General features: G+C 38.9%; 1 protein-coding gene across 6 annotated transcripts in view; it reads right to left on the reverse strand.

Annotated features, from left to right (window-relative positions):
• The window catches only part of ASAP1 (ArfGAP with SH3 domain, ankyrin repeat and PH domain 1), a 392,411-nt gene that overhangs the window by 111,533 nt on the left and 254,615 nt on the right, over positions 1–26,263 (reverse strand). For all 6 annotated transcript variants that reach the window (XM_019032530.4, XM_019032533.4, XM_055349231.2 and 3 more), the window contains 6 exons: positions 24,029–24,103; positions 23,152–23,201; positions 16,693–16,822; positions 15,213–15,298; positions 4,923–4,998; positions 3,455–3,541 (listed from right to left, as the gene is read on the reverse strand). In XM_019032530.4, the coding sequence (XP_018888075.1) occupies positions 3,455–3,541; positions 4,923–4,998; positions 15,213–15,298; positions 16,693–16,822; positions 23,152–23,201; positions 24,029–24,103 (504 nt within the window). The remainder of the gene's footprint in view (positions 1–3,454; positions 3,542–4,922; positions 4,999–15,212; positions 15,299–16,692; positions 16,823–23,151; positions 23,202–24,028; positions 24,104–26,263) is intronic.

Genomic DNA, 26,263 nt, shown 5'->3' on the forward strand with positions numbered 1-26,263 from the left:
TTCTAATATTTGAATAGTTTTCTGGGACCAGGCTACAGGACAGATACTGTGACATGAGTAAAACAGAAACAAAGAATCTGTCAAACCTGCAAACGATAATGTGATGGGGTTTTAAAAGAGTCCACAAGTGAATTCAAACAAAACAGGTGTAATTTTTGGAATAATTCTGTATATCCTAAATATGACTTATCACCATTTAAAATACTTTCAGGCCAGGCGCAGTAGCTCATGCCTGTAATCCCAGCACTTTGGGAGCCTGAGGCGGGCAGATCACTTGAGGTCACTTGAGGAGTTCGAGACCAGCCTGGCCAACATGGTGAAACCCCGGTCTCTACTAAAAACGTAAAAATTAGCCAGGCTTGGTGGTGCATGCCTGTAATCCCAGCTACTCGGGAGGCTGAGGCACGAGAATCACTTGAACCTGGGAGGCAGAGGCTGCAGTGAGCGAGATTTGTACCACTGCACTCCAGTCTGGGTGACAGAGACTCCGTCTCAAAAAAACCAAAACAAAAACCTACTTCCAACTCTAAAAACAGTTATATAGCAAATAGTTCTTTTGTAGATTAAGCTATTACAAAAGCTTAATATAATTTCATAGAACATTTATTTGCTAAGACAATAAAAACTTAATAAAAAAAATGAGTTTACTGAAATTCCAGGGGTCCTATTTACAACTAAAATTCTTGGAACTTCCTTTAATGGAGCCAAGTTAGAACCCGGTGGGGGTGAGTAGGCTAAATGATTTGTTGTGTGCTTTTGATTCCTCAGTTAATCTTTAAGATTACTTGACATTCTTTTCAAATAGTACCATGGTCAGAACTCTCTGTGGATGGTCTCCTCTCACATTTAATCTCAGTCATGAAAAATCACTATCTTCTAAACATATTCTGCAATGAGTGATGATAAACAGCATGAGAAAGGAACAGGCATGTTGTGAAAGATCAATGTATTACTTGTAAAACTCTGTGATGCAAGGTACTAATGAAAACTCATCATTTATTAATCTGGGGTGGGGTTAAATCAAGTCATGTGCATTTCATCATGTACACATTCCTTTGGCTTATATGCAACTTTGTTCTTTAGCTAGCATGACCAGAATACTTAAGTCTCCATGCAAAACAAAAAGGGGTTGTAACAGTCCTCCTCTTTATTTTTCAAGAAAGCTTCCATATGTAGGAAAGAGGTAATACTGTGTGACAAAACAAAGGTAGGGAGTGGTTAAGTACAAACAGTAAGTAAAACAACAATAAACAAAAAAACCCCAAAAAACCTCACAATATTCTCCCAAGACTGAAATCTACCACCCCGTACTCCCTTCTACCTGGGTCTTTTTAATGCTCTTACACTGAGAAATCATTCAGAGACCACATTTCTCCTAGGATTTATATGTCAGTAATAAGCACCTTCAAAGGGCATGCATGGCATATCTGTGCTTCAGTCTGAAGTCTACTGGGGGTCTAATACTTGGAAATTCTTGTAAATCACAGTCAGAGGCCTCAAACCACAGGTGCAGTCACTGCCTGAGACTGAATGACATGGATGCAGAAACTGCCTTAGTGTACACAGATGTTCCTGGCCACTCTGCCTACTCCACAGGTTAGCAGATGCCTAGTGTTACAGTGCTATAGACTTCTCTCACTTGACCAATCCCCAGTGCATATACCTGGATTTGGAGAACCAGAAAAATAGAGGCTTATATTCACTCAATAAAGAAAACCTTCAGGGTTGCTTTAAAAGATTAGTGTCACTAGTGCAGGGCTTCCCATGTTTTATGGGAGTTGTTTTGTTTTAGACTCATAAACCCCTTTCAGAAATTTTAGAAATTAAAATAAGAGAACTTGCTATTGTTGTGTGATAGTATTTAAAAACTGACTATAAAAATGCTATATTTCATGTTATTATTATTAAATATTGCTCTTAATTTTTTTGTTTGTTTGTTTGTTTGAGGCAGGGTCTTCCTCCATTGTCCAGGCTGGAGTACAGTGACACAAATACAGCTTACTACAGCCTCCACTTCCTGGGCTCAAGGGATTCTTCCTCCTCAGCTTCCCTAGTAGCTGGGACTACAGGCACATGCCACCATGCGTGGCTAATTTTTCAAAATTTTTTGTAGACACAGGGTCTTACTTTGTTGCCTAGGCTGGTCTCAAACTCCTGGGCTCAAGTGATCCTCCCACCTTGGCCTCCCAAAATGTTTGGATTACAGGCATGAGCCACTGCTCTTAAATTTAACCCATAATTTCATAACAAAAACAGGCACGTTTTTAATTTCTCCCAGAAAACAAATGGTGCTTACTATTTAATTTATCCTTATCATGAAGTCTACGTCCCTTAGTACAACACCCAAGGTCCTCCGTAGTCAGGTCTGAGTTTTTACCTCAGAAACTGCATTTCTGACTCCTCCACCCATCCTGCCCCAAAATGTCTGCAGCCCCCTGAATATGCTGGGGAGTTTTCCATCTCTGGGTCTTTTAGGTTTCTGTCTGGCTGCAGTCATCTTCCAATGTATCTCTAATAGTATCCATACCACTTTAGGCATGATGGATTGTTCATATGGCTGACTAGATAATGAGCTACTAGATGGAAGGGACTAAAGCTTAGTACCTAGAACTGTGCCTGGCACACAGCAGGTGTTAATGAAATGTTTGAACAAATGACATTTATAACTAAGGATCTGTACTGCATTCATCCAGCCTCTACCATGCATTCTATACTCTTTCAATATCCAAGGACCAACTCACCTCAAATTTCCTAATTGTGGGGCAAAGCTTCTGTAGGATTCTGCATCAAAATATTTCCCTGGCAAATGAGACATGCCTGTTTTGGCTGCCCAGAAAGACAGAAGTGGTCTAAAGAGGAAAGTTGTAGAATGTACTATGTTTCAGCATATGCTCCTGAAGTGCATGTCTTCAAAACTAGGATTGAAAATCTATAGTCATGGGGCTGGGCACAGTGGCTCATGTCTGTGATCCCAGAATTTTGGGAGGCCGAGGTGGGAGAATTGCTTGAGTCCAGCAGTTCAAGACCAGCCAGGGCAACATGGTCAAACTCCATCTCTACAAAAAAATACAAAAATTATCCAGGCATGGTGGCATGTGCCTGTAGTCCCAGCTACCCGGGAGGCTGAGGTGGAATGGTTGAGGTCAAGGCTGCGATGAGCCATAACTGTGCCTGCCGCCGCACTCTAGCTTGGGTGACAGAGTGAGACCCTGTCTCAAAAAAGTAAAGAAAAAAGAAAAAAAAAATCCAGAGTCATGGAATTGGATACCCAGAACATCTTTCCTATAAGCAAGGAAAAGGAACTAAAATACAGTTTCTACATGGGGCTTATGGTAGGTACATACCTGCATATTATATATCACTGTGCCTGTCTTGCAGATCAGTAAACACAAAGGGTATTACAAGCAGCCTTACCTACACTGTTAGCCCTGTTGTAAACATGTAAACCACTTACTTCTTTCTGATCAAGTTGAAGAGAGGATTTTATTAAGTCTCGGAGTGCAGTTAGCTGTTTCTTTTCTTCATCCTGGGTCTGTTTTATCTATGAAAAAAAATTACTTCTATTACTTACCATTTACACTTTCACAGGCAGAGTTTAATTTATCCAAAAATACCACTCATCAAAATTCTATTATATAGTTGGTTTTCTTATTAAAAGTCCTTTACACTGTCTCATTTTTGATATGATATTTCTCATCTTATAAAAGCAGCAGTGGGTTTTGAAATTAGTGAATAATGCAACATGCATTCTTATTAAATAACCTATCTAAGCTAGATAGTTAACTCTGAAGTACTATTCCAAACAGCTTGAGAAATATCATTGAGATTATTTGCTTCTGGTTTTTCAAAGGGTGGTAATGAAAATACCATAATGTGATTAAATGGTCCAGGAGAGAATCCTAAGAATGACCAGGAGTCTAATAGGCCAATGCATACATCAAAGTTTACACAGCATGAAATGGGGACAAGGGATCAGTGCTGCTTTTTTTAACCACTTGGGACTTAACTGTAACCTGAACCATGTTAACTACTAAAAGAAAATCAGAAAAAATACATAGCTATGCATTTTTAAAGTTATATAAAAGGCATTCTTTGTAATTATAAAAGTTTATTTGAGGATATTTACTCATACTCATAATATATACGCTTTTATTTACCCCCAAATGATTTATGGGCAACAACTTTACCATTTCTAATATATACATTTAGACCTAGACACTAAAAAAAGAGAGATAATATAAAACATGCAAAAAAAAAAAAAACAAAACAAAAACCCTTATAAATGAAAGGCGTGGTGGCTCACGCTTGTAATCCCAGCACTTTGGGAGGCCAAGGCGGGGGATCACTTGAGCTCAGGAGTTCAAGACTAGTCTGGGCAACACAGTGAAACCCCATCTGTACCAAAAGGCTGAGGCACGAGAATTGCTTGAGCCCAGAAGGCGGAGGACATTGCAGTGAGCCGAGATCGTGCCACTGTACTCCAGCCTGGGCGACAGAGTGAGACTCTGAAAAACAAAAACAAAAACAAAAACAAAAACAGAAACAAACAAAAACCCCAAAAAACTCCATAAACCTGCCTATTCAGAGTCAATTTTTATCCTTCCACAATCATGCATTCTTTCTGCAACTGCTGACCAAGGAACACTCAAATGTGATGCTAACTGAATCGTAAATGCAGAGCCATCTGGAACTGATGGCTGTATACTCCCCTCCCTGCTCCTCTTATGGCCCCAGAAGGACTCTGGAGCATTTGGCCATCGATGACTTCTCTGACTTAAACTGAAGGGTTATCTGTCCTAGGTTTGTACAGACATATCATTTAATCTTTTCTGCTTTTAACACCTTTCTAATACAGATTTCAAATTTACTGAAACTTATCCATGAAAGCAACTTAAACTGCATGTATTTTATAAAGAACTTACATTATATAAATCAGCAGCCAGTTTTTCAATGTACTGTTTCAACTTATCAGCTGTTTTCAAGCCATCTTGAAAGAAACTACAATTAAAAAAATCAGAGATTTACCACCAGTATATAAAAAAAAAGAATATTTGTTTCCTTATGTGGAAATAAAAAAAGGAACTATAATAACCTACAAAATCTGAAAATACACTTATCTGTATATATATACTCATTCTCTATGGATTTATCTATACAAGACAGTTATAAAACTAATTATGGCATTTTATAAAGATGTACCAACAAATAAATTATGGCTGTCAGTTGACATTTGATAGAAGATATCACAAGGACACTGGAAATTACAGTTGCAGTCCCAAAACAGTGATTTCATAATGTACATATGCATCTATACATAGAACAGTTCTTCCCAGTTAAACCATATTTGAATTCGAAGGAGAGAGAAGGACACATTAACCAGTGGAATATCATGAGGTTGATCTGGACACTATAAGGAGAAATATGATGGAACTACAGATAAAGGCAGGAGAAAAGTCAAAATTCATTCAGTTCCTCAAAGATCCCTGTGTTCCAACATATATTTGAAACACAAGAATTCAAAGCAATAATACCAACGGGTTTGGAAAGCTTTATCCTACAACACATGGTTGCATGACTTCACCTGAAAAATAACAAGAATTAATATCTGTGGAGCATTTAGCACATGCCCAGTACTGCACTGAACACTTTACACAAGTGATTTCATGTACACAACTCTAATGAACTAAAGCACTTCAATCTCATCTCCATTTGTAAAACTGAGGTACAGAGTATGTATAAAACTTGGTCAAGTTGCAGCTAGTAAGCAGCAGAGCTGGTGGAATTCAGATCCAGGTCTGCCAGATTCTGATCCACGCTCTTTACCAGCAAGTGAAGATTTCTTGTCTCAGGTGGCACACTTCCACTCAGGAACCCAGTCTCTGATATCAGTTTAGAAAAATACACAATATGCCTCAGAAAACGTGTTTAGAATTTTCTCTGCCCTATTGGAAGCTTCTCTAACCATGTCCCTACAGCAGACTATTTCTCAAAACACTATCTGTTTTGCTGTCTCCCTACAAACAATGAGGACCTTGAGCATGACTGTCTCATCTCCCTATCACAGTGGGCCCAACACAAAGCAGACTGAATGAAGCAATATCAAGACATTTTAAGGAATATCTTTTTTTTTTTTGAGATGGAGTCTCTCTTCGTTGCCCAGGCTGGAGTGCAGCAGCGTGATCTCAGCTCACTGAAACCTCTGCCTCCCGGGGAGCTGGGACTACAGGTGCCTGCCACCACACCAGCCTAATTTTTGTATTTTCAGTAGAGACAGGGTTTCACCAAGTTGATCAGGCTCGTCTTGAACTCCTGACCTCAAGTGATCTGCCCACCTCGGCCTCCCAAAATGCTGGGATTACAGGTGTGAGCCACTGCGCCCAGCTTAAGGCATATCTTAAGAGACATATTTTAAGCTTAATATGTATATTCAGTGTTCAGTGGCAATAACACAGACTATTAGAAGTGGCCTTCAGAGTGATTACTGAAATCCTACAAGTTCCAACTTTTTTAAGGCTGACATCTTTGGCAAAGAAACCTTATTGAAATAAAGAAGAAAAATACTACCTTTAGAAAGTTTTTCAGCAACAGGGATGAGAGGAAAAAATGGCCTTTTGGTTAACCATTTAACTGAAAAATACATGAACACATGTAAAGCCTCATCTCTCTCTCTCTCTCTCTCTCTCTCTCTCTCTCGGCAGGGTCTCACTCTGTCACCCACACTGGAGTGCAGTGGCTCAATGAAGCCTCGACTTCCTGGGCTCAAGTGATCCTCCCATCTCAGCCTTCTGAGTAGCCGGGACTACAGAGGCACCCCACCATGCCTGGCTAATTTTTATTTTTGTAAAGATAAGGTTTTGCCACATTGCTTGGGCTGGTCTCCAACTCCTGGACTCAAGTAATCTGCTCTCCTTGGTCTCCCGAAGTGCTGAGATTAAAGGTGTGAGCCACCGCGCCTGGCCTAAACCCTTATTTTCTAGCATTTGGGTTTTCGGCACTGCCTATAGCGATGCAAGTAAAACTTCTCAGTATAGAATTTTAAAAGTTTATGTTCTGACCCTTGAATACTTCTGTTTTATCTCTTACCATTTTCCCTTAAAAACTCCAAGGTCTAGCCATGCTACATTATTTCTAGTTGCCTGTTCTTTTTCAATCCATCCTTCCCCACTTCAGCCTTTGCATATGCTATTCCCTCTGCCTGGAATGCCCTTCCCCTCTATACCTGTGTAGTAGTACGTTCCCATGTTGCTATGAAGGAATACCCAAGATGGAGTAATTTATAAAGAAAAGAGGTTTAATTGACTCACAGTTCCACATGGCTAGGGAGACCTCAGGAAACTTACAACCATGGTAGAAGGCACCTCTTCACAGGGCGGCAGGAGAGAGAATAATGCCAGCAGGAGAAATGCCAGACACTTAAAAAACCATCAGATCCCGTGAGACTCACTCATTATCAAGAGGACAGCATGGGGGAAACTGCCCCCATGACTCAATTAACTCCACCTGGTCCTGCCCTTGACATGTGGGGATTATGGAAATTACAATTCAAGGTGAGATTTGGGTGGGGACATGGAGCCAAACCCTATCAACCTGCCTGCCAAACTCTCTTTTATCAAGACTCAGCTCGGCTGCTACCCCATAAGCAGTATTCTCTAGACCTGATAGTCAAAGCAGCGGCTTCATTGAGCATGTGGGCCCAGGTCTAAGTGCCAGACCTGGAGAGGTTGGCAATGTTCTGCACAGAGCAGGCCATCTATAAGTGTTAACCTGAAACCAGCATCCTCTACATCAAGGAAGGGATATATGCCCAGGAGTTAAAAGTATGGGTACAAAGTTAATCATAGCAAAATCTGTTTTGGTCTCTGATACTGCACTTAAGTGATTTCTGGAGAAAAGTTTTGAAGGTAGAGCATTTAAATTTAAGATGGATGTTGTCAGGACTTCTTACAACAGAAGAAGCAATGGCTTTGGGGTCAGATGATTATGACCAAGAATCTGTGTTCTGGCAAGTCATTTAACTTCTCTTGGCCTCAGTTTGCTCATGTGTAAATGGGCAAATAATACAGATAGGACATGTGAAACCACCCAGCAAAGTATGGGGCAGTTAGCATGTGCTCAAGAAATCATTCTCTTCCCCGGAGCTGCATAACTTTATCATATAAGGAACTGTTTCCTTTGCAGAGGGATACAGATTCTTTGTAGATATTTTTGAAAAGGTATTTCATTTTCACTTTTAACATAAAAGGAATTTAATCTTTATGCTTTAAAAAAATGTGAGTTTTGCTCGGGTGACAGGTACACCAAGATCCCAGAAATCACCACTAAATAACTTATCCATGTAACCAAAAACCACCTGTACTCCAGAAACTACTGAAATAAACATTTTTTAAAAATAAGAGAACACTAATTAAATCTCTTCCCAATTTTTTTTTTAAAGGTTAGTTTCAATGAGAATGCTCTACATCTGTGTTTTCCAATATGGTAGCCACTAGTCACATGTGGCTATTAAAAATTAAAGGAAAAATTCTGTTCCTGAAGTCTCATAAGCCATATTTCAAGTGCTCGGTAGCCACGTGTGGCCAATGGGTACCATGTAGATGGTAAAGAGTATGAACATTTCCACCATAGCAGAAAGTTCTACTGGACAACACTCTAGAAAAAGAATAAGCAAATATTTGAACAGCACAAAAGAAATACTGAAGAACACATTATAAATTTTAGGGAGAAAGACGGAACTGTTTTAGTTTGAAATGGCATTGATAAAAATGAAAATTCCTGCCAATTACAAGGCTGAAGACTCCAAACAAATTTACTTTCCTTCTGCTTCAATTATTCAGACTGTTACATACCCAGATTCTAAGAAAAATCAATGTAATAATTGCTTTCATCTGTAGCATAATCCCATTTTTGTAAACAAAACAAACCAGATACATGAATCTAGTAATCATCTAAGTGAGGAGATTACAGGGTTTTTTTCATTCTTCCTTAACTTCAGTTTCTCATTTTTTTCTTAAGGATATCACGTATTAATCAGTTAAAACAAAATTAAAGAGTCAACATTTTCTCTGGGATGAACAATTTGGAGGCAAGCCCCTTGCAGAAAGTAATTTCAGGGAGGGCCAAGTTCTAGTTTTGGTAAGAAATAGGAGCAGGAAAGGAAGACGAGTTGTAGAAGAATAAAATAACCATGGCAGTCATTAGCAATGTATCAGTGACACCATAAAAAGCAAAGGGTGACATGCTGTCATCTGCACTGTCCCTCTGAGCTTCATTCTCTTCTCCTTGAGGGTCACAGTTCCAGCTGTGGACAGGGTAGACAGAGAGCCACCACGACCTGCCAAAACATTTCACAGAGGGCAGTGGCTTCTCTGTTCCTCCTTTCTCTCTTCTCTCTGTTTTAGCTGGTCCTAGTTCAGTGGACATGCAAGGGCTACTGCACACATGGCTCATGCCCGTAATACCAGCACTTTGGGGGGCCAAGGCAGGACGACTGCTTGAGCCCAGGAGTTTGAGACCAGCCTGGACAACATGGTGAAGCCCTGTCTCTACAAAAAAAAATACAAACATTAGCCGGTCGTGGTGGTACATGCCTGTAGTCCCTGCTACTTGGGAGACTGAGGTGGGTGGATCGCTTGAACCCAGGAGGTTGAAGCTGCAGTGAGCTAGGATTGTACCACTGCACTCCAGGCTGGGTGACAGAGTGAGACTCTGACTCAAAAAGAAAAAAAAAAAATAAAAAGGCTGGGTGTGGTGGCTCACGCCTGTAATCCTAACACTTTGGGAGGCCGAGATGGGTAGATTGCCTGAGCTCAGGAGTTCGAGACCAGCCTGGGCAACAAGGTAAAACCCCGTCTCTACTAAAAAAAAAAAAAAGAAAAAAAATTAGCTTGGCGTGGCAGCATGCGCCTGTAGTCCCAGCTACTTGGGAGGCTGAGGCAGGAGGACTGCTTGATGTTTGAACCCAGTAGGTGGAGGGTGCAGTGAGAAGAAATCATGCCACTGTACTCCCACCTGGGTGACAGAGTGGCAAGACTCTGTCTCCAAAAAAAAAAAAAAAAAAAAGGCTTAGGAGTCAAAACCATATCATATTTTATATTTTGGCTCTAAACCTTACTATACGTGGTAACCTTGGGCAGTTATTCACCCTGTCTGAATAACAGAATGCTCATCTCCAAAGTGGACATTTTCTAGTTTCAAGGAGCATCAGATGAGCTACTACAGATAAAAGTGTTGTTAGCTGGAAAGTGAAGCACATGTGTGAGTTCTGACTACCTATCACTACACTTAACACATAAATCTTCCAAATAGAAGGGAAAATTACCTCGAGGATGTCTCATTTATCTCTTAGCCACTTCCTCTATAAATTACTGTAACATAACAAGATCTTCAAAAATCAGTAACAGTAACAGTAATGGCAGCTAACATGTAACTGAGTATTTACTCTGTACCAGTCACTGCACTATTATACACAATTCATGGAATCTCTTTTTAGTCTCGTTACAGAACGAACCATGCAACTAGGTTCAGAACTTTCAGCCCCACCCCTCCTCCCACCTCTGGGGAGGGCAGAGGGGCTGGAGATTGGGCCAATAACCAACAGCCAATGATTTAATCAATCATGCCTATGTAATAAAACCTCTATAAAATCCTCTAAACGACGGGGTTTAGAGAGCTGCTGAGTTAGTGAACATATGCCATCTTTTGTGTCTGGCTTCTTTCACTTAGCATTAATGTTTTAAATGTTCACCCATATGTAACATGTATCAATATTTCATTCACATTCAGCATTGTGGCTGAACAATGTTCCATTTTGATATACCACATTTTGTTTAACCTTTTATCAACTGATGGATATCTGGGTGTTTCCGTATTTTGTTTATTGTAAATAACGCTGTTATAAATATTCACGTACACATTTTATTTAAATAATTCTATGCTTAACTTTCTGAGAAATTCCCAAACTGTTTTCCAAAGAAGTTGCACCATTTACATTCCTACTGGCAATGCATAGGTTGCAATCTTCCCACATCCTCACCAAGACTTTTTTTGTTTTAATTACAACAATCCCAGTGGGTGTGAAGTGCTATTTCATTGAGGTTTTGATTTGTACTTAACACTGACTAATGATGTTGAGCACCTTTTCACGTGTTTTTCTGGCCATTTGTGTGTGTGTGTGTGTGTACAATTTTTTTAATATACAGAGTCTTGCTTTGTTGCCTAGGCTGGAGTGAGTCATTATGGCTCACTGCAGCTTTGATCTCCCGGGCTCAAGCGATCCTCCCACCTTGGCCTCCCAAGTAGCTGGGAACATAGGCGTGTGCCACCACACCTGGGTAATTTTTTATTTTTATTTTTTGTAGAGACAGGGTCTCCCTGTGTTGCCCAGGCTGGTCTCGAACTCCTGGGCTCAAGTGATCCTCCTGCATCGGCCTCCTAAAGTGCTAGGATTATAGGTGTGAGCCAGCACACCTGGACTGTTGTTGAGTTTTTTTTATATATTCTGGATATCAGACTCTTATCAGAAAAATATTTTGTAAATATTTTCTCCTATTCTGTGGGTTGTCTTTTACTTTCTTGATAATATACTTCCATGAACAAAAGTTTTTAATTTTGGAGTCCAATTTATATTTTTATTTGGTTTCCTGTGCTTACTTTGTCTGCTTTGACACATTTACTAAGCGTTTATTAAATGAATGAACATGACTTTGAGCAAAATACTGATCCTTTCTGAGCTACAATTTCTTGAGTGTTGGGAATATTAAATGAGAAAACACATGTAAGGAACTTAGAGGCAGGGCCTATATAATTCATCCCAGAAAATAAGCTCTCGGTAAATGTTAGCTATTATTCTTATTATCTGTAAAATGACAGATAATAAAGCAATGTTTATAAATGCTGTTAACTCTGCAGGTCATAATGACACTTGTGAGGAGGTAAAAGGAGCAGGTGAACTGGAGGATATGTCTGTTTGGAAAGCAGCATGTTCCCGACAATGTTCATGTCTGAAATTGAGCAGTAATTAGTAAGTGAGCTGAAATGAGTTGGAAACAGTTAAAAGCCCTTCTTTTCTGTTCCCTTTATTTATTTCTCCAGTGTAGTAGCTTCATCCACACTGAAGTGTCGTGACTATTACTACCTAGGCAAATTCACTGTTGAATACCAGCTGACTTTGTACTGAAAATCACTTTGGGAACTGAAGTAAGTACTGAGAAGAATAAATCTTAAAAACAAAACAAAACAAAAAAACGCCTAAGTAGAGAATGCTTAACAGGTCCATACAATATGCCTATTAAGAGTTTTGAGGAACTGACAGAAGTAGAAAAGAATAAAGGAAACTACTCTGGCTTCTTGCTATGATAGAGTTCTTGGGGTTCAACCATGGAGTAACTTTTAGTTGACTCCCCTTATAACATGGTTCTACTACTTGATGTCTCAGAACATCTCTCTCCCTACAAGGTTTTTACTGTGTAGGGTTTTCTTCTGATGATCTTTCTCTGACCTAGGGGACATTCTTCTACCAGATTGCAATCTGGTAACAAAATCCTAGCTATCCTCCAAGTTCAATGACAAGTCCCACCACTTCCTTCAAGGTGCTAATACCTTCTCCTCAGTCCTCCTGGTCAGATGTCTCTCTTCCTGTTTTTTTTTTTTCTTTTGAGACAGAGTTTTGCTCTTGTTGTCCAGGCTGGAGTGCAATGGCATGATCTCGGCTCACTGCAACCTCCGCCTCCTGGATTCAAGTGATTCTCCTGCCTCAGCCTCCCAAGTAGCTGGGATTACAGGTATGCGCAACCACACCTGGCTAATTTTGTACTTTTAGTAGAAACAGGGTTTTGCCATGTTGGTCAGGCTGGTGTTGAACTACTGTAATCTAATAATCCACCTGCCTCAGCCTCCCAAAGTGTGGGCATTACAGGCGTGAGCCACCGCGCCCAGTCGTCTCTCTTCCTCTTGATGCTCCATGGTACCTGTCACTGTCCAGCCCCATTATGATTAATAATGGATCTGACTTACTTCCTATACCTGGACAATTAACTCCTGAGCGGAAAAGCCTTGCTTTATCTCTGTCCCAGAACTGGGCACAGTAGCTGATCTTTGGTAAAAGACTAATACATATTTGTGGAAAGGGAGAAAGCAAAGAATAAGAGAATAAAGGGAGGATGCATTAGCTATACAAGTTAGAATCACCATTACTAGCGAAGGCTAATATATGTATACTTTACAAAGCATCTTCTATTTTGAAAAACTCTTGTTTGTGTAGGCCAAACTCTTCTTTATAAACTTAGAGAATTTAACGTGAAAATAGATTTCTAAAGTCAGGTGAAATCAGTTTTGCTGCCAAAGTACTGCAGAATTCAGGAGACTGAGAGATTCACTTATTTCTTTAAAACTTTCAAAGGAATTAAATGTTTCCAGGAAAACTAAATTTGATGAAAGATAAAAAATTCCACCCAATACTAAAATCAGGGACCATTACAACACAGGCCAAAGTTTCGTAACTGCCCAACCACACTACAAAGCCAAAAGTAAGTTAGTTAATCCAGGTCTTCAATAAACAAACTTAATCTTAAGAAGGTGAAAACTGTTTCTACTTCAATATATTATTTTTATTTTTGAAAGACACTTATATAAGGTAGAATTTACTTTGAAAAAAAGTTAACATCATCAAATTTATGTAAACAACAATTTGATCATCAAAAAGGTTTTCCTTAAGAGAAATATCCTAGACAATAAAATCTATAAATAAATAATTTTAAATGCCACTTAGAATCATCACAGCTGTCAACACATACAAGGTCACAGGCACTGGGCTAAGCACTCCACATGCATTCTTTTTCACTTTTTACAGCCTTACAAAAACCCTAAGGTGGTTGCTACAGAATCGTAACCCAACTTGACGAGTGAGTATACTGAGGTTTAGTGAAGTACCTGATTAAGAATACAGTTAACTAGCTGCAGAGCCAAAATGTCGACTCATCTAATTTGTCTAACCCAAGCTTTGTGCTTTTGCCATAATATTAATGCTGACCTCCTTAAATGTTTTAATTGAATACAGGTATCTTTCTAAATATAACTATTGAAAAGAATAAGAAAGATCAAAGGAAATTATGAATTTAACTTTTTTGAGAGTATTTTATCTAGTCTAAACGACCTTTACATTATTTTGCTTATGAGAGCTGTCCATTCCACTTCTGGAAGGTCCTTGCATTATTTTCGGTATAACTTCCATCAGCGAATACAGACTTTACTAATACAGACTTTACTTTTCTGGTAGAGTCTCCATGTGTAGCTGGCACATTTTCACACACAGACTCTACCAGAAAACCCATGAAAGTTAACCCAATAAGTAAACAAGCAAATGTGGCACCACAGAATCACAAACATAATAAAAAAATAGCCCTGCAATACAGGCAAACAAAAATGGTGCCAGTGTAGAACAACGGTATTTCTCAAAATATAACACAAATTATATAGGAATCCATGTACAAATGCAAAGTATTCTTAATGCCCAAACTATTTAAATTAACTTAATTTAGATGAAACAAAACAAAACTGAAGACTCCAGGTGGAAATACATGGTGCAAATGGTGCAATAATAGGCCAAGGCAGGTGGATCGCGAGGTCAGGAGATCAAGGCCATCCTGGCCAACATGGTGAGACCCCGTCTCTACTAATAATACAAAAAAAAAATTAACTGGGTGTGGTGGCGTGCGCCTGTCAGCCCAACTACTGGGGAGGCTGAGGCAGAAGAATTGCCTGAACCCAGGAGGCGGAGATTAGAGTGAGCCGAGACTGCACCACTGCACTCCAGCCAGGCAACAGAGTGAGACTCCGTCTCAAAGGAAAAAAAAAAAAAGGCAAAATGCCAAGTAAGAGAGTCAGGGTAGGGGGTCATCAGAAAGGACTCTTCAGTGACAGGGGATCATGCATCTGTAATAAGAGCTCCACAGGCGATTAAATTTAGGAAGAAGTATTTGTAAGTATTTGTCTTCTTGTAAGGAAGACAATATTTTTAAGCCCTAATTTGAGCTACTGATTTGTATAAAACACTGAAGATGGAAGACACTATTTCTTATCCATTTAGCTGAAAAAGGTCATTATATCACTTTATTTAGTCACGAGATGAAGAAAAGATATGAAGAGGATTAAGACAAACAATGAAGTACAGGGGGCAGTAATTGGGCTAATAACAATGCTTGTAATATTCTACTCACTTGCACTGTGCATGGTAATACTTTATAAGATTCTGCAGCAGATCCACACCCTTTTTGGTCTTGATTTCATTAACTTTAATAAGATACTGTGAAAATAAAACAGGGTTTTGCGTTGATTAATTCCAGATGGGGCTCTTCAGCCATGGGTTCACGTGGCTGAACATCACCCCTGAATCTGCACAAGTTACCAAGCCTTGGTGTCCTTTAGACAGTTTAGAGAATGCTGATTTCGCAGTCACAAAGTGTTCAAAACAAATTGACTAGAGTGTTAGCATTTTATAAATTATTTTATGATTAGTTTACTCGACAAGCAGAAATAAAACACAGCAAAACATTCTAGAATTATTATTTCCCCTTGGTGCAGTGGATCTCAAACGTATAGTTTATGTGGTCAAAAACTGGAAAGATTGATTGTTTTTTGCAGAAAGTACGTAGAATAGCATTCTCATCAAAGAATATACCATAAGATATTGAAACTTTAGGAAAAAGAGGTGAATCAGAAAGAATTTTTACTACTCAAAAATTAAAGAATAAAAGTAAGAATAACCCACTAATTTATTCAGGTAACTAAACACAGTAGTGTACTTGTACTGTGTACTGGTCAAGATTTTCTATTGACACTGTTTGCTCACTTGTTTTATTCTGTGAAAAGGTTCATGAGCACACAAACTCAAGGAGCCAAAGGGTTATGAAAAAAAAGAAAGAGAGAAAGAGAAAGAGAATGAGAGAGAGAGAGGTGAGAGAGAGAAAGAAAGAAAGAGAGAGAGGGAGGGAAGGGAGGAAGGGAGGGAGGGAGGGGAAGGGGAAGGGGGAAAGAGAAAGAGAAGGAGGGAATAGAGAGAGAAAGAGAGGAAGAAGGAAAAGGAAAGGAGAAAAAAATCTAGGGGAGGAAAAAAATTTGACAAAGTTCCCCACTTTAATATTTTCTGAAAACTGCAAAAGAAACTCTTACTCAACAGCCGTGGCAGAACAGGTTGGTTTCTAGGTCAAGAAGTGTTCATGTTCAATTGGAATTCAGTTTGAGAACCACTGCTCTAAGTTTAAGGCAGCATGCTTTTTGTTGCATTTTTCGTGAAATCGACTTTCTTAATGACAATTTCATTTGAATTTTCATTCAAACTGGACATATGGTTAAAAAAACATGCTCTAAACATACACCAATAAAACTTAATATTCACCAGTGTTACCTCTCACCAATGTTTTCCTCCCACAACCACTCACAAGCAACATTAAGGTTCTCACCAAAGAATCCTGTTTTGGCTTAAACAGCCCCATAGGGCCAAGGCTCAAAATATGAGACAACAGTGCAATGGCAGGTTCCCAAAAGGCTTGGAGAAAAATGGAGATTAGAATCCTTAAGAAACAGTTTCCTCTCTAATAATCAAACACAGTCTGCCTTTAAGCATAAAGACTGCTGACTAGCAGGAAAAGATCACAATTGTTATAATTCTAGGCAAATGATGGAAAAGTCCATTCTTACTTCACACATTTGGAGCTGAAAGAGGCGCCTTTCCTTCTCCATTTCTTCCGCAATCTCAGCTCCTGTTATCTCTGTGCGGATCATCCCATGTTGTTTTGCGTGCTCTCTTTTCTCTTTCTCAATTTTTGTACTGTAATTAAAGCCAATGTCATTATTTAAAAAAAAAAATACACTCATGTACAATACCAACAGCAGACCCTAATACAAACTATGGATTTGGGGTGACGATGTGTCTATGTAGGTTCATCAGTTGTATCAATTGTACCACTCTGGTGGGGGTCAGTGATAACGGGGGAGGCTGTGCATGTGTGGGGGGAGGGAGCATATGGGAACTCTCTGTATCTTCTGCTCAAGAAGGAAGTCTACTAAAAACAAACCACACTCATGTCTTCCCGTTAACAAAAGCCACTGATTATTAATTCCTAAAGTTAAAAGGCAAGAATTCTTAAGTTGGTAGAATCAATCAGAAGTAAAAGCCTACATTCAAACAGAACACACACACTGTATGGATTTTCATATGGGAAACCTCTTACATTTTTCCTTTGATCTTACACATGACAGATTCATATACATTCTCTTAAATTTTGGTAGGCATGAAGAAATTTTGATAGTTTACCTACTATTGGGTAAAGCACTTTATAATAAAAAAAGAATCAGAAAGTTGGAGACATGAGGCTTTCCTTGAATATCGACAGCTTGCAAGACTTCAATTATTTCAAATAATTAAAGTATATAATGGGTCTTTGTGGGTATGCACAAAATTTAGTCAAAGGTAATTTCCAACATTCCTCTAAACTTGAGCTATTTCCACATTCCAAGAATACATTTTAATCAGTCAACCACTTGTCACTGGAACGTACAAAATTCAGAAGAAATCCTAATTTGGAATCCTATGACAATGTTCTTCAGTGTGTGGGGAGGGGGCCAGGGGAAACGAGGTGATAAAGAAGAAAGGCCCACATTAAACATATAGTAGCTGACGCTAGTGCTCGGCTCTGATAGATGATACTCTGGTAATAATACCAAAGATTATAGCCTGCTTTCCAAAAATCATTAACCTGAAAATGGACTTCTAATTTCAGAAACAACCTGTAATTTCTAGCTGTGAATGCAAAGACTAACTGATTTACCCGTCAAGTCTTCTTTAAGTTATGGTGGTGGTAGGGGAAACCAACCCTGAAGAAAGCCAACATCCTTACTTACCTATACACAGACATAGTGGAAAATCCACCGATCAAGCCAATGAAAAATCTACTTATAAACCCAGTCGGGATTGACTCTAATACCCTAATGCTATTATATTTAAGAAACTCTTTCATCATGCCACCTTGGCAGTCGAAGAGGCATAACACGGATTTTAACAGAAAGAATAAATCTCAGCTCTTTCTCCACTGATGTGGGTGGGAAGAGAAGAAATATGGAGGGACAGGCATAACTTAATAATAAGCCTTTCAATTTACCATGGTGACTTAAACATACATGTCTTTATTTCTTTTTCCTCCAGTGATCCCACTAAAATGAGAGTAAAGGCATAAGAACAGATAATCTCCCAAAGACAAGAATTGAAGACAAAAAAGGATGATGGAATTCAATAAATATTTGGAAGAGCAAGGCTGAAGAGGAAAGGAGAACACCTCAAACTATACGGTTCTCTGTCTCCCTCACTTACATAGCTTCCAAAATGCCACCATATGTGATTACTAAGCAGGAGCGTGAAAGAACTGCAAGGTTCTGAGACAAACCTCAGACACTGACATTTGGAAAACCCCTAATAAAAGAGCTGCCTTCACATCCTAAAACTTGAAACCTAAAAAGAAGGCTTTCTGCTTTCTTGGAGAAAGCAGATCTCTAATGATGCATATAAGCTTTTAGTCTTTGGGTACCTTGCTCTGAAATATGAATGCACCCAAAGATTATAAGTCTCCAAAATGAAAGTGAGAGTGAAAGTATTAATAACAAAAGGGGGAGGGTTGGGAAGGAACCAGAGGCACTAAGGAAGCAGATAAAACATTTTACAAAATGTCATTAAATCTTCAGCTAAAATATTGCCATCTATGAAACGAGAAATAGAAACTATAAAAAGGCAAAAAAAAAAAAAAAAAAAACCCCAATTGAGCAAAAGAGCTCTTAGAAATTTAAAATGACAGCCAAAATAAAAAAGCTAACTGAAACAGTGGGGAAAAAACACTGAAAAAATAACCTAAAATATAATACAAACAGAACAGAAAAGAGAAGAAAATTGTAAGAACTGTCTAGGAAGTCAAATATTATATAATGAAAATTCCCGAAAGAGGAATAAAAGAAAAAACAGGAAGAATTACAAGAAGTTTCCAGGAGTGATGAACTAAAACTTGTAAACAGAAAGATTGCAAACAGAATGCACATACCGTGGCACTTGAAGACTCTTCGTAAAACCTTTTACAGAGACAAGACCTTACATTCTCTAACCAAAAATATATGCAACAAACAACAACCACATATCACATACAAATAAATGGGAATCAGAAAGGTATCAGATTTTTTTTTATTAGCAATACTGGAAAGTAGAAAACAATGGAACAATGCCTTCAACATTTTGAGATAAAATTATTATTATTATTGTTATTATTTTTGAGACAAAGTCTCGCTTTCTTGCCCAGGCTGGAGTGCAGTGGTCCGATCTCGGCTCACTACAACCTCTGCCTCCTGGGTTCAAGCGATTCTCCTGCCTCAGCCTCCTGAGTAGCTGGGACTACAGGAACCCGCCACCACGCCCAGCTAATTTTTGTATTTTTTAGTAGAGACAAGGTTTTGCCACATTGGTCAGGCTGGTCTCAAACTTTTGACCTCAAGCGATTTGCCCACCTTGGTTTCCCAAAGTGCTGGGACCACAGGCATGAGCCACCGTGCCTGAAAATTATTATAAAATCAGTATTTTATACTGATTTACCACTTTTATAAAAGTGATTTATAACTATCACTTTTTGTGGTGGCAGAATGAAGATAATTCTGGAAACACAAAACCTCAACTCTTTGCCTCCTTTACAGCTGTTCTCTGAAAACTACTGGAGGTAATGGGCCACCAAAATATGGAACCATACTAGTCAAGAGGAATTAGATTTAAAACTAAAGAGAGTCAAACGGCCATCCCAGGATGGCAGCTGTACTGCTGATCTAAAGAGCTCTGCAAAGGGATGTCTCCAGGAAAGAAGAAGCTGACACAATTTAATACTAATAGATATATAATCATGCTAATAAAATACATAATGTACTTTATAAACAGAAATATTATTGACAGGTGTCTGACATCTGCTAGAGCAGATAAGAATTCACAGAAGATTCACACAGAACTAAGCAAATGAAGAAATGAGGCCATTATGTCATTAAGAAAAAGCAAACAACTGTACTCTAAGAACAGAAATTCAATCCTATTCTACCATTCAGATTAGCAATGAATGCTTATACCTATAAAAATGTAAACACTGAAACTAGTTTAATAAAAATTGTTCTATTAACCACAATGGATGAACAAGGGTGCGAAAGTGATGGGGTGTCTATGCAAGGGAATGTAATCCTCGTCTACCACAGCAATACATCACAGCTAAAGCTAGAAAGAGCAAGAGAATACTGAGGAACGTGTAGATAAGTCAGGAAGCAGGTAAAAGAGTTGGAAAAAGGGGAGGGACTAACAGGATCAAGAGGGGCAGGCAGAAGGCCACTGTGTTTCCATTAGAAGCACATGTGTTGCCTACTTAATATTTTCCCTGTCATGATTTGTAAAGAACCCTGTACCATTAGGTATGACATAAAATCACTGAGTTTAGATTGTGGAGGACAATACAGATAAGTGAGAAGTGCTACAAAGGGTACCTGGTCCATCCTAGAATGCTCTGTTCTATGATAAACTTTAACAATGTTGAAGCCACTGTTATTTGGGGTTTCCATTACATGCTGACAGAGTAAGTCTTAACTAGTAAAAGCACTATCTGATGTTTTAGTTTACGTACATTTATCACTTTGACCAAATGAAATTTGATTCTTAAAAAACTTAGTAGAAACTATTTATTGTGTGACTTCCCTATGCTAAACACTGTGACAACTGCTTCAACACACTACCTTATCTCGTCCTCACAAAAACCCTGAGAAGTAGGTAATTTTTATATTATTTTACAAGTAAGGATCATCAAAATTAAGTATTTTGGCTCAAGGTCACAAAACTGGTAATGATTTCTAAGTCTGTGATCTAAATCATTACAAACGTCACTGCCTCCAGAGTTCCAAATGGAAGACCATAGAAAACGTCCAGCCTTCTCCATTATCAAAACTAATAAATGAACTTTTTTGTGTGGAGTCATTTTGTTTTCTCTAACTTATAACAGCCTAAGTCCCAGTACATCAAAGAGACAAATGCTTGTTTTCCTTCTTTCCTGCACCACTATACTTTAGTGACAAAGAAGTCTACCTTAGGAAAACTGTTGACAGGGATTTACTAAGCAAACAAACAAAACCTGCCTTCATAAGGTATTAAATTCAGGAGGCACTCAACTTGCTATTCCTGTTATACATTTCCAGGTCTGAATAATTCTTTTATTTCTTCAATGAAATAGTACATAAACTATGAGTCATTAGGCACTGGTAGAATAACACCATATATAAGAATAATGTGGTTGTGGTCTTCACCAAATTTAGATTGTAGAGGACAATACAGAAAAATGAACAGCCAGGCCGGGCATGGTGGCTCACGCCTGTAATCCCAGCACTTTGGCTGAGGCAGGTGGATCACCTGAGGCCAGGAGTTAGAGGCCAGCCTGGCCAAAATGGCGAAACCCCGTCTCTACTAAAAATACAAAAAATTAGCTGGGTGTTGGTGGCAGGCGCCTGTAATCCCAATTACTCGGGAGGCTGAGGCAGGAGAATCGCTTGAACCCAGGAGGCAGAGGCTGCAGTGAGACGAGATTGCGCCACTGAACTCTAGCCTGGGCAACAAGAGTGAAACTCCGCCTCAAAGAAAAAAAGAGAAAAGCCAGACAAGTTCATATGTTGAGTGAGAAGTACAAGGAAGAGCACCTGTACCATCTTAGAATGCTTTATATTCTAAGTCATTTATAATACTAAGCACCAGATACTTCTAGGTCTTCAGCCAACAGAGATTTAAAAAATATAAATAAAGTTGTACTACCTAATATTGGTAGTACTTCAGTTGACAAAGCACATATTATATCATGTTTCATTGTTCCTATATCCTACAAAGAAGATGTATTCTACAAGTGTAGAACAAGGTTTTTTTCTTCCCCCTTTGTCCTTCCATTTTCTAAGTACTTAATTCTATTCCATTCCAAGTTCATGCACTGTTGTCTCTGGGCAGCGGCAGTACTTCTCTTACAAGTTGAGTACTCATGACCCACTTTTCATACAGAAAGACTCATAGCCCACAGCATTCATTTATCAGTTGACCATTTTAAGAACGTTTTTGTTCTCTGCTGCATTTAGAACTGTCAATGTACGGATATATTCTTAAGACAGCAAGTCCCTAACAACGCACTTTTCACCTAATTACAAAAGTAGTTTGGGAACAACTACTTTTTTAAATCCTGAATTTGTTTTTCTTTTGCTTGTTTTTATCCTGCTGCTATTGCTGCCTACAGAAATGTTTTATTCTCTTATGTTTATAGTTGTCCAAGACTTTTATTAAAAGCTTTAAAAATACATATCTCCTCCCACCCCACCCTACTGCTTGGTGTTACAAATGTCTCAGGGTAATAATAATAAAGGAATGTGGTATGATACACACAGTATCAAGATGGGCCGAGCACCCTGCAAAGTGCTTATTGCCCTAATCCCTAACAAGAACTCCACGAGGTTGGTGGTCTGACTTCAGTGCCCATGCTATGCTGAGGCTCTGTGGTCAGAGAGACCTGGAGTGAATGCTAGCTGGACACGTAACTAGCTTTCTAGCCTTTCATGAGCCCCTTAGCCTCTCCAGGTTTCAGTTTCCCTGATGTATATAAACAGAGAGTAAAGCTGTACAGATAGTTTCCTGTGAAGAGGTCATACATGCAAAAAACACTTAGTGCAGGTCCTGGCAGGCACCAAGATGTCACAGTATTAGCTGTTACTTTTATTATTTCCCAATTTTTATACTATACAGAAACATAAATGGTCCATAATTACATGCTATCTATAATGAGAGTCATAGCCCTATAACTTGATAGTACTAGCAGCCATAAATGCCAGAACAACTGATAGTAAAAGTACCTCTCCCTTCAGACAAATAGCACAGGACATGCAACCACTTTAGGTCAGTGTACCCAACCTCTTAGCCCTAATAAGGATATGCTAGAGGATATACTAAACAGGTTTTTGTTGAGAAGTTATTAGTTAAGGGCTCTGTCCTTTTTCCAGTTAAGTTTTTTTTTTGTTGTTCAAAATTCACAACAATATTAAAAAACAAACAAAAACTCTAAACAAAAAACCACTTACAACTTTGTCTCATAATCTTTCCAGGCTTTGTCAAATGGCTTCTTGAGATCCTTAGAAACGAGAAAATGAAATTAAAATTGCATCTACTTTTGCTGAAAATTAATAAATAGTTTTGAAATGACATCTTAGCAAGAATTGTTTCCTTTATAGGACACTGGGAACTTCACTTTACGCACGTTACACCATTTTTTTTTTTTTTTTTTTTGACAGGGTCTCACTCTGTTGCCTAGAATGGAGAGCAGTGCGACAATCACAGCTCACTGTAGCCTTGAACTCCCAGGCTCAATCGATCTTCCCACCTCAGCTTCCTGATTAGCTAGAACTACAGGCACTCACCACCACCCCTGGCTAATTCTTGTACTTCTTCTGTAGACATGGGGGTCTTATTATGTTGCCCAGGCTGGTCTTGAACTCCTGGGCTCAAGCGATTTACCCGCCACCATGGTCTCCCAAAGTGCTCAGATTATAGGCATGACCACTGTGCCTGGCCAACATCAAACCATGTGTTATATACACAAGAAGCCTGAGAGAGGAAAGAAGGGTAAGCGCCCTGGTCATGCTGATGAAGCAGGAGCCCAAGGTTCACAAGGGCTGGGTCCCCAGTGGTCACACTGTGGGGGCCACGACTCGGGCTTAGCTTCTCTCCCCCACCCATGGAGGACCTTCCCAATCTTCTTGAAAGTGCCTAATCTCGTTCCTCTGTCAATACCATTATGTGAAGAGGCACATTTTTTCCAATGATCATTTTCCAAGAGCATTTTTAACACTGAAAATGTTCAAAGAGTCTTTCAAATACAAGTACTACTATGATCTTGAAAGAGGAAAAAAAAATTAATCCTTTCAAGTTAAAGTGAAAATCAAATTTCTGAACACTTACTCCTTTGACTCCCTTTAGGTCTCCTTTTAACAAAGAATCCAAGGTGAAGATCACATTGTGGCTCAGACCCTGGAGCTGAAAAAGCAAAGGGAAGATGGGAGATGGTTAACAAATAAAGTCCACATGAACAATAAAACCAGCTACTATTGACTGAGCATTTTCCACACACCAGGCTCTGTTGAAGGGCTTTCCATGCATTATTTCATTGAACCTACATGACACCTCTGTAGGTTAGGCGACACAATTATCACTACTTTGCAGCTGAGGGAACAGAGGTGGAGTCATTTGTGCAGAACCATAAAGCATGTGAGTGAGGAGCTAAGATTTGAATTTAGGCAGTGTAGGCTGGGCATGGTGGCTTACGCCTGTAATCCCAGCACTTTGGGAGGCTGAGGCAGGCGGATCACTGGAGGTCAGGAGTTCGAGACCAGCCTGGCCAACATGGGGAGACACCGTCTCTGCTAAAAATACAAAACTTAGCCAGGTATGGTGGTGTACAACTGTAGTTCCAGCTACCTGGGAGGCTGAGGCAGGAGAATCATTTAAACCTGGGTGGCGGAGGTTGCAGTGAGCCGAGATCACCACTGCATTCCAGCCTGAGTGAGAGACTATCTCAAAAAAAAAAAAAAAAAAAAAAAAAGAAAAGAAAATTGAATTTAGGTGGTGTAGCTCCAGAGCTTGTGTTCTTAAACACTATACTACAGTACATGTATATGTGTACAAATAATTCCTCAAATCATTTTAGCACTTCCATTAACACCTCTGCCAAAATTGTAGCTCTTACGGTGAATTTTCTTCAACTGCTTCTGTCAGAGTAAGGAGGGCTTTTCTCATTTCCTTTTCACATTTTTTTAAAGCATGTATCATTATTTGAAATTACTGTGTTTGGATTTTTTTTGGCTCAGATTTATCTTTTAATTTTTAGTTTTTATGGATACATAATAGTTGTATTTATGAAGTACATGTGAAATTTGATACAAGCGTACAATGTATAATGATCGAATCAGGGAATTGGGGTTTCCATCACCTCAAGCATTTATCATTTCTTTGTGCTAGAACATTTCAATTCCACTCTAGTTATTTTGAAATATATAATAAAAATCATTAACTACAGTCACTCTGCTGTGCTACCTAACACTAGACTGTGTTACTTCTATCTAACTGTATTTTTGTACCTAATAACCAATCCCTCTTTATTCCCTCCTCCCCACTATCCTTCCCAGCCTCTGGTAACCATCATTCTATTCTCTATCTCTATGAGATCAATTTCCTTTTTTAGCTCCCACATGAGACAGAACATGCAATACTTGTCTTTCTGTACTTGGCTTATTTCACCTAACATAATGTTAGATCCATTTTGTGGCAAGGGGCATGACTTTGTTTTTTATGGCTGAATAATATTCCATTGTGTATATATACTGTATTTTCTTTATCTACTCAACTGTTGATGGACACTTAGGTTGATTCCGTATCTTGGCTACTGTGAATAGTGCTCTGATGAACATGAGAGTACGGGTTATCTTGTTGATACACTGATTTCTTTTCTTTTAGGTATATACCCAGCACTGGGATTCCTGGATCTTATGGTAGTTCTCTTTTTAGTTTTCTGAGGAGCCTCTATACCATTCTCCATAGTGGTTGTACTAATTTATATTACCACCAACAGCGTTATGAGAGTTCCCCTTTCTCTGCATCCTTGCTAGCATCCATTACTGTTTTTTTATAAAAGCCATTTTAGCTGGCGTGAGATGATATTTCACTGAAGTTTTGATTCGCATTCCTCTGATGATTAGTGATGTTGAGCATTTTTTAATAAACCTGCGGGCCATTTGTAGGTCTTCTTTTGAGAAATATATATTCAGATCTTTTGCCCATTTTAAAACTGGATTTTTTTTCCTATGAGTTATTTGAGATCCTTATATATTCTGGTTATTAGTCCCTTGTCAGATGGGTAATTTGCAAATATTTTCTCCTATTCTGTGGGTTGTCTCTTCACTTTGTTGATTGTTTCCTTTGTGGTGCAGAAGCTTTTTAACTTCATATGATCCCACTTGCGTTTGCTCATTTTTGCTTTGGTTGTCTGTGCTTTTGAGGTCTTTCTCAAGACATCTCATCTTTGCTGAGAGCAACGTGCTGGAGAGTTTCCCCCAAAGTTTTCTTCTGGTAGGTTCACAGTTTCAGGTCTTAGATTTAAGTCTTTAATCCATTTGGATTTGATTTTTGTATATGGTGAGA

The sequence above is a fragment of the Gorilla gorilla genome, chromosome 7, assembly GCF_029281585.2.
Source record: "Gorilla gorilla gorilla isolate KB3781 chromosome 7, NHGRI_mGorGor1-v2.1_pri, whole genome shotgun sequence".
In the NCBI taxonomy this organism is placed as follows: domain Eukaryota; kingdom Metazoa; phylum Chordata; class Mammalia; order Primates; family Hominidae; genus Gorilla; species Gorilla gorilla.